General features: G+C 41.9%; 1 protein-coding gene across 1 annotated transcript; it reads right to left on the bottom strand.

The window, feature by feature from the left end:
- Nucleotides 1–967: 967 nt before the first annotated feature.
- LOC121544322 (ovarian cancer G-protein coupled receptor 1) lies at nucleotides 968–8,773 on the bottom strand. The gene is made up of 2 exons (XM_041854243.1): nucleotides 8,498–8,773; nucleotides 968–2,905 (listed from the first exon to the last, which is right to left on the bottom strand). Exon 2 carries the CDS (start codon nucleotides 2,803–2,805, stop codon nucleotides 1,723–1,725), a length of 1,083 nt encoding a protein of 360 aa, XP_041710177.1. The 5' UTR covers nucleotides 2,806–2,905; nucleotides 8,498–8,773; the 3' UTR covers nucleotides 968–1,722.
- Nucleotides 8,774–9,303: the final 530 nt, after the last annotated feature.

Genomic DNA, 9,303 nt, shown 5'->3' with positions numbered 1-9,303 from the left:
GTCTTGGAATGGCCTAGTCAAAGCCCAAACCTCAATCCAATTGAGAATCTGTGGTATTACTTAAAGATTGCTGTACACCAGCGGAACCCATCCAACTTGAAGGAGCTGGAGCAGTTTTGCTTTGAAGAATGGGCAAAAATCCCATTAGCTAGATGTGCCAAGCTTATAGAGACATACCTCAAGAGACTTGCAGCTGTAAATGCTGCAAAAGGTGGCTCTACAAAGTATTGACTTTGGAGGGGTGAATAGTTATGCACGCTCAAGTTCAGCTTTTTTGTCTTATTTCTTGTTTGTTTCACAATAAAAAATATTTTGCATCTTCAAAGTGGTAGGCATGTTGTGTAAATCAAATGATACTTCCAGGTTGTAAGGCAGGGTTCTTCAATTCCGGTCCTGGAGGGCCGAAACACTTCTGTTTTTTATTTCTACCTGGTAGTTAATTGCACTCACCTGGTGTCCCAGGTCTGAATTAGCCCCTGATTAGAAGGAGAGGATGAAAAACAGAGGTGTTTCGGCCCTCCAGGACCGGAATTGAAGAACCCTGTTGTAAGGCAACAAAATAGGAAAAATGCCAAGGGCGGTGAATACTTTCTCAAGCCACTATATGTGTAATAAAGTAGTAAAAACATTTGTACATCTTTACTACGTTAAGATTGTGACTGTACAAACTTGTTGGATGCATTTGCTGTTTGTTTTGGTTGTGTTCCAGATTATTTTGTGCCCAATAGAAATTAATTGTAAATAATGTAGTGTCCTTTTGGAGTCACTTTTATTGTAAATAAGAATAGAATAGGTTTCTAAACACTTTTACATTAATGTGGATGCTACCATGACTACACATAGTCCTGAATGAATCATGAATTATGATGAGTGAGAAAGTTAGAGGCATAAATATCATAACCCACGACATGCTAACCTCTCACCATTACAATAACAGGGAAGGTTAGCATTTTTGGTGGGGTATGACTTAAAATCCAAAGTGCTGGATTACAGAACCAAAACAACAACAGAAATTGTCACTGTCCCAATACTTCTGGAGCTCACTGTTTGTATGTATTTTTGTTTATGCTCTCCACACAGTGTAATTTATGATTCTGAGTTGAGGAATCCTTTACATACCCCTGAAACTGTGAGCAATTCACAGATATTGAGCAGCAAGAATCTAACCCTAACCCAAGAATCCCAGAGGACCTACGATAGAGATAAGTTAGGTAATAAGTAAGAGATACGTTAGGTCATGTGTTGATATGTCTGAGCTGTGCTGATAGGTATGAAGTCAGTCACTCCTGAAATCACCTTCTGGGATTTAAAATCCTGAGAATTAATATGAAATAATGTGATGAGCGATAGAAACATTCAAATGTTGCAGGAAGAAATTTGCCAGCCTATACAGAGATAGTTTTGAACTCAGGCTTATACACAAGGCAGCATCATGTATACACGTGTCCTGCACATGTTAAAGCAAAATAGAACAAATTGTAACATTAAAAACAAAAAAACATTATATTGATATGTATATTGACGTATACCTTATAACACTGTTATAGCACTGCTATAACACGTTTGTTATGACATCATCTCATTGCAGAATGTTCCATGTCACTGTCAGTATTTTTCCTCCATCCCTCATCCAAATCTGGTCCCAGCTCCTAGACTACTATTCAAGCATCTTTAGGTCCTTCCAAAGAGCTTTATAAAACCCTTGTATTATTTATATTACTGCTAGATCATCTGGTTCTGTGTCAGCGGTGTGACGGTTGTTGTCCCCTTCTCGTTGAAGGTGTCCACCTCGTTGGAGTCTGTCCCCGTGGCGGTGGCGGTGACAGAGCTGTGCTGTCCCCTGTGGTAGCAGCAGCAGAGGGCCTGGGTACAGGCCTCCTGGGCCTGCTGGATCCCCTGCTGGGCGCTCTCACTGACGAAGCAGTACAGCACTGGGTCGGCCACACAATTGAAGCTGGTGAGCAGCAGGGAGAAGTGGTAGTAGTTGAAGATGCTGATGATGAAGGGGCAGTCCCTCTCAAAGACAGTACGCAGCAGCAGGAATACGTGGTACGGAGAGAAACACACCAGGAAGATGACGATGGTGCTGGTCACCAGGTGCTTGATGCGGGTCTTCTGGGCGCTCTGAGTGCCCGTGCTCTTTCCGACCGCCCGCAGGACTCTGAAATATGACACGGACAGGATGCCCAGGGGGAACAGGAAGCCAACGGAGAAACGGTAGTAGTTAATTGGGTACTCCCACGGCTGCATGGGGTAGTGCTCAAAGCAAACCGATTGGTTGGTGTGGTCAGTGCTTAGTTCCTTGTGTCTGAAAAAGACCACGCCCACAGCAATCTCTTTCAGCCAGATGAACGCGCTGGCCAACGTAGCCGCCCGCATGCTCCGGAATGCTGTAAAGTGGAACGGGTACACCACGGCCAGGTAACGGTCTATAGAGATACAACATAAGAACCCAATACTAATATAGATGTTTTCATAGAGCAGGAAGCCACACAGTTGGCACAGCCACTCCGCTTGGCTCCAGTCATCTCCCTGGAAGATGTACTGCAGCCAGAGAGGCAGCGAGGCCAGGTAGAGGAGGTCTGACACGGTAAGGTTGAGCAGGTAGACCCCCAGCTCGTTCTTGGCTCTCAGCTGCAGCCAGGCGTGGTAGAGGGAGAAGGCGTTGGTGGGCACGCCGATCAGAAGGACCAGGATGTAGGCTCCAGAGAACAGGTACTGATGGATCTCATGGCTGATGGTGCAGTTAATGTAGTCCGACTTGGACATGTTGATCGTCATGGCAGACATGGCCCACATCCACATGCCATTTTCCTTTCTGTTAGTAGTAGCACCCACACACTACCAGGCTGTGAGACCCATGGTTAGGTTGATTCAACACAAAGGCCATTCCTCCCACTCAGCTCTGGAAGACAAAAACAAAAACAAATAAATATCACATGAGGAAAGGAAGTTGTGGTCCTGAAATGAAAATACATACAATGAGAGTAATCTGATAGAATGATATAATTAGGCATGGACTAAGAACAAGGCTTCACCAGCAGACTGTGACAATCTTAACTCAACTGGAAATAGCGATGGCCACTCACATCTTGAAATAACATACCAGTATGTTACAGTTGCAACTAGTGGCAAGCTTTACTCAAAATAGAGGCATCTTTCCTTATTATAAAAGTGTGCAAAAATACATTGGCAGTACACACATACTACTCCCACTGCAGTATTCAGACAGGAAATCTATTGTAATATCAATCTAATTCAATGATGTCACATCTGTGAGGTGTTTGGAATCAGGGTGAAGTTACTACTTTATGTGTATCCGCATAGCTTCTCTATTTCTGCTGTGTGTGTTTTGTGTTCCCCCACAACTCCAGACCTCCAATTAGAGTGATTCTCCTGTTTTGCTGTGAGGGACCTCAGGAGGACTGAGGAGATCAGGTAACAGTTTCCCCCACTATCTCAGACTATGGCTATGTCCTGATTTTCCAACCAGCTCCTGAAGTGTGTACTTGCACACTTTCTTGCATGAATTTAGCAATGGTGGAAACTCCCTCCTGCCAATTCTATGCTTTTAAATCCATGACGGGGAGTGTGCAAGTGCACACTTCAAGAGAAGGGTGGGGAATTCGGACATAGCCTAGCACTCCACAACAGACCTCCAGGACAGAGAAGATATCAAGATAACATAGTCCCAGTCATGACTTCACAGCTTCTCAGAAGAGCCATACGCTCTTTTGTAAAAAAAATAATTAACCCCTGAATGATAAGCCTATTGAAAACAATGTATATTATACCTGCGTAGTAATGTTGTAATTACACGAGTAACAACATTGTAAAAACATTCATTGTGTGACCATGATTAAAATACAGGACATTGCTCTGTTCAGGCATGATGAATCCCACACACCAGCTGGTGTGATTTCCCTAGAGCTTTTGCTGTTCTATGTGAAATTACCTCTGGTACATCACACAGGCAGACACATCCAGGTGAGGTCTGCGCTCTACTAGCTGGCCTGGCCTACATAAACTCAGCAAAAAAGAAACATCCCTTTTTTCAGGACCCTGTCTTTCAAAGATAATTAAGGTCACAGTTATGAAAACTTAGGACACTAAAGAGGCCTTTCTACTGACTCTGCAAAACACCAAAAGAAAGATGCCCAGGGTCCCTGCTCATCTGCGTGAACGTGCCTTAGACATGCTGCAAGGAGGCATGAGGACTGCAGATGTGGCCAGGGCAATAAATTGCAATGTCAGTACTGTGAGACGCCTAAGACAGCGTTACGGGGAGGCTGGACGGACAGCTGATCGTCCTCGCAGTGGCAGACCACGTGTAACAACACCTGCACAGGATCAGTACATCCAGACATCACACATGCGGGACAGGTACAGGATGGCAACAACAACTGCTTGAGTTACACCAGGAACACACAATCCCTCCATCAGTGCTCTGACTGTCCGCAATAGGCTGAGAGAGGCTGGACTGAGGGCTTGTAGGCCTGTTGTAAGGCAGGTCCTCACCAGACATCACCGGCAACAACGGTGGGCACAAACCCACCGTCGCTGGACCAGACAAGACTGGCAAAAAGTGCTCTTCACTGATGAGTTGCGGTTTTGTCTCACCAAGGGTGATGGTCGGATTCGCGTTTATCGTCGAAGGAATGAGCGTTACACCGAGGCCTGTACTCTGGAGCGGGATCGATTTGGAGGTGGAGGGTCCGTCATGGTCTGGGGCGGTGTGTCACAACATCATCGGACTGAGCTTGTTGTCATTGCAGGCAATCTCAACGCTGTGCATTACAGGGAAGACATCCTCCTCCCTCATGTGGTACGCTTCCTGCAGGCTCATCCTGACATGACCCTCCAGCATGACAATGCCACCAGCTACACTGCTCGTTCTGTGCGTGATTACCTCCAAGACAGGAATGTCAGTGTTCTGCCATGGCCAGCGAAGAGCCCGGATCTCAATCCCATTGAGCATGTCTGGGACCTGTTGGATCGGAGGGTGAGGGCTAGGGCCATTCCCCCCCAGAAATGTCTGGGAACTTGCAGGTGCCTTGGTGGAAGAGTGGGGTAACATCTCACAGCAAGAACTGGCAAAGCTGGTGCAGTCCATGAGGAGGAGATGCACTGCAGTACTTAATGCAGCTGGTGGCCACACCAGATACTGACTGTTACTTTTGATTTTGACCCCCCCTTTGTTCAGGGACACATTCCATTTCTGTTAGTCACATGTCTGTGGAACTTGTTCAGTTTATGTCTCAGTTGTTGAATCTTATGTTCATACAAATATTTACACATGTTAAGTTTGCTGAAAATAAATGCAGTTGACAGTGAGCGGACGTTTCTTTTTTTGCTGAATTTAGGTATCGATTTGCCAGGCCTTGCTCCCAGGTGACTAGTGAGCCTGCTAACAGCCCTATGCATGTAACCTTGGCAACCTAAACTGGAACTACGAAGGCTGCATATCAGAAATACAAGACAGTCAATACAGAGGGAGGACGGCACGGTGACCATGGAAACAGGACACAAAATAATAATAATTTATTAAAGTTTTATAGTGCTATTCATTACATCAATCTCAAAGCGCTTTAAAGCAACACAAAAAAGACACGAAATTGACTGTAGAATCATTTTTGATCATGTTCCACCTCTGTTGCCAAGGTGTACTGTACTCATGCCTGGAGTAGTAACATGTGCTGCTGAAGAACAAGGAGCTCTCATCTCAAATCAACATTATGATAGTCAAGAATGTAGTGATGAAATATTAAAATGCATCGTTACCCTCACAGGTCCTTCCTACATTGTGATATTATTCCATAATGAAAATGTCCAGAGTTACTCTGCTCTTACTTTTGTCCTCATAACCTCAGGTCTGAATAGGCCCATGTGCAGATGGAGATAAGTCAACATAAAACCATAAACAATCACCACCGATACTGATGAGTGTAGCAAGGGGTGTGTTCAGTAGGCAGCAAATGTTTTGAAGCAGAGTGAAAAAGGGAGGTACTCCCTGAAATTATCCAATTACAAACATACATTATTATTTTGTAATCAGATAACATGTAACTGATTACATGTAATAGGTTACTCCCCAACCCTGGTCATAAAGAGGACTGTAGGTCAGGGACTCTTGAAAGACTGGACAATCTGATGTTTTTTCCCACAAATATTTTCCTTAATTTTAACATTTGAAATATATATTTTTGATAGACCAAAGTATCAGCTATCACACCATGTAACACCACAACCTCATTCTTAACTTTTTTCATAAAATGCAACTAACTGGATTTGTCAACTCTGTCAGACACCATAAAAGGCATTTCATTTTTACAATTATTGCCCAACAAGTTGAAAGGCCTTGATTGTTTAATTCTAACGTTTGATTATTTAAATATGTAATACAAAATCTCCAAACGTATTTTTGTTTTGTTTTATAGCACTATTAAATGCTCCAGGGCTAATTTAGTTAGCATTTTGGCACGTTTTTCTACATTTAGAAAATAAAACATATATAAAGCAAACATTATACCTTAGGTCTAGCACAGCAAATACTTTAATAGTTTAAGCATCTGTTGCATAACAGTGATTCAAATATTTTTTCTGAATATTGACAAAAACTTTCTGAAGGGGGTTAGCCATCAGTGAAGGAGTTGACAAGCCACTGACAGAGTTGATAAGATACTCAAAACAGACATTTTTGCCTCTAAAACTAAAAGTTCAATACAAACATTTGTAAAATATGGAAAATGATTCATTTGAGAATCCATAATAACCGTTATTAGAATCTATCAGGCAGATGGAGTTGCCAGTTTATGCTTGTGACAGTGGTGATGCCAATATTTGTTTAAATCTATCAAAAGTAGAGAACTTTACAGACCATGGGTTGTCTTGTAGCACTACATGTAATGAGGACATGAATAAGGGGTCCTTATGGTATAGCTGACCCTGCTCATTCCTGATTAATTTAGTATTTTAGACAAATCTAACGGCATTGACAAAATCTCTAGACACATATTTTAGGAATCAGTTTTGAAATAAATATTATTTAAAGTCTGACAGGGCTATTGCAAGAAACGGCATAAGATAATTTTTCAGTTAATACCAATTATTGCCAGTTTTAAGAATTGTAAACACTTTTTTTTTTTAAGAGTTTGAAATTGGGGATCCTTTGCTCCAGACAAGGACATTTCCTGGCATAGAGCCGACATGGAAATGAATAATATTAAAAGCATTTAGAAAATTCACAAAACAAATATTTTCCCTTATAACATTTAGGTAAATGTAAATTTTAATCTCAAATAATGCAACTAAATCTATAAAAAATAAGTTTTCCCTGCCGGACAAGGAGTGTCCCGACTTTCAAGAATCACTGAGGTGCATATCCTAATTTAATAAAGACTGCAGACTACAAACATTACAGCACAATCAGACCTTGAGTTAATGTCTAACTGAAAGCACTCCTGTGAGTCGGCCATGAGTATTGAGATCCAATTAATGTCTGTTTAAATTCAGCGGTCTCTAATCGCCTTTCCAAGGAGCCACTTGCTTGAGGCGATTGTGTGAGAGTGAGTGAGTGAGTGAGTGAGTGAGTGAGAGAGAGAGAGAGAGAGAGAGAGAGAGAGAGAGAGAGAGAGAGAGAGAGAGAGAGAGACTAAGTCCAAATCAGTTCATAGCTCTTCGCCAGTCAACCTATTCATTCATAGACCAATGCACCGGAGACGAAGACCGGCACCCAACTATGGTAGCCTGAGGGCATTACTTGGCCCACTAAGAAAAACACCAAGTGACTGGGGCACCACAAGAAGAATGCATTGGCACATTGACTTATCCTCTTAGTTTGACTTCCTACTTCCAAGCCTACTTCTTGTCCTAAACTCACATAGAATAATTATTCCACCATACTCACTTGCAGAGGTATTGGACAATGAATGTCATCAACGAGGATAGTAGCCTAGCTTACTATTTTAAAAGCTAGAAAATGCATTACTGTTATTGATATTACTCACGTAACAATATACAAAATCCTTTCCAAACCTTGCACCTGTTATCGCATTGCTCTCCAAGCTGAAATCTGTCCACAATATTTATACTGACTAAATACTGTCCACGCCACAGCATTCTGCTTTCTTTCTTTCAGTATAGCCTACAGGATGTTTAATAAGATAATTGCATTAGAAGATGCTAAAATAGGATACATACAAATGTATGCTATAATATACACAATGTAGGCTATTTCCCTCAGACAACAAACACTGGAAAGCCTATTGTACAATTGCAATAGCACAGCATTTAGGAATTATTTGCAAAGATGGTGCATTTCAAACAATAGTTTTTAAAACCAATTAGAGCTACCAAGGCTTAGCCTATTAAATAAAATTCAAATACATTGAATGAGTGCGGCAATGGACTAGGCTTAGAATATACAGTTGACTAAATAAGGCACGTGTTAAACACCCAAAATTTGCGATATTATAAAGAAACGATAAAAAATTTTTACCTTATCGCTCCACTAATAGGCTGCGCGCGCTCTGTCTGATGGTATGAGTCCATAGGTTCCTTGGTAGCAACTCTTGTCAGTGCTCTGAAGAAACAATCGCTTCTTTTTTTTACCAATCTGAAAGTAACGCTGCTGTATCACACAAGTGCCACTTTTTAGGCTACATCTGAGGAACGTCAGAGGCAGGCGGTCGCAAGCTCTTTCCCTCAGCGCCACAGAACAGATTACCGAGAAATGTGTGGGAGGTGAGAAAAATATGAATCAAAACCACACTTTCATGATAAGAATGCTCGTTGCGCTAGTGCCTTTTTCGGTCAGGACATCTTCTTGAACTTCCATCATCTATCATCATGTGGGTGTATTCCTTACCCGCCTCCTACTGTGTGTTTATTCATGCAATAAATGCTGGGACTGACCCTCTGATAATATTTTAACTTGCATCAGTTGCATGGTGTGGGTAATACAGGATATTACAACTGCATGACACAGACATAGTGACATTACCCTGACAATGGTCACACCATAGTCACACAGTAACAGAAATAGGCCTACAAAGACAGGCAGGAGAAACTACATTTTACAAAACTTTATTTAAAAAAGAATCCATTGTTTTTGGACAAAAAAGGTATATGCATCTTCATCAAGTTATGAAAACAAATCACAAACATTTGCAATATTTTCATTTCAGTATCTTTGCACGTTGGTAGGTCTGTCATATAACTCCATAGGCATTTTTTAGTAGTGTTTGGTCACGATTATCAAAATCAAATCTGTACAGTACACACAGAAACGGTGTACCAGCCTGA

This window comes from Coregonus clupeaformis, chromosome 29, assembly GCF_020615455.1.
Source record: "Coregonus clupeaformis isolate EN_2021a chromosome 29, ASM2061545v1, whole genome shotgun sequence".
In the NCBI taxonomy this organism is placed as follows: domain Eukaryota; kingdom Metazoa; phylum Chordata; class Actinopteri; order Salmoniformes; family Salmonidae; genus Coregonus; species Coregonus clupeaformis.
This window is presented reverse-complemented; position numbering and strand designations above follow the sequence as displayed.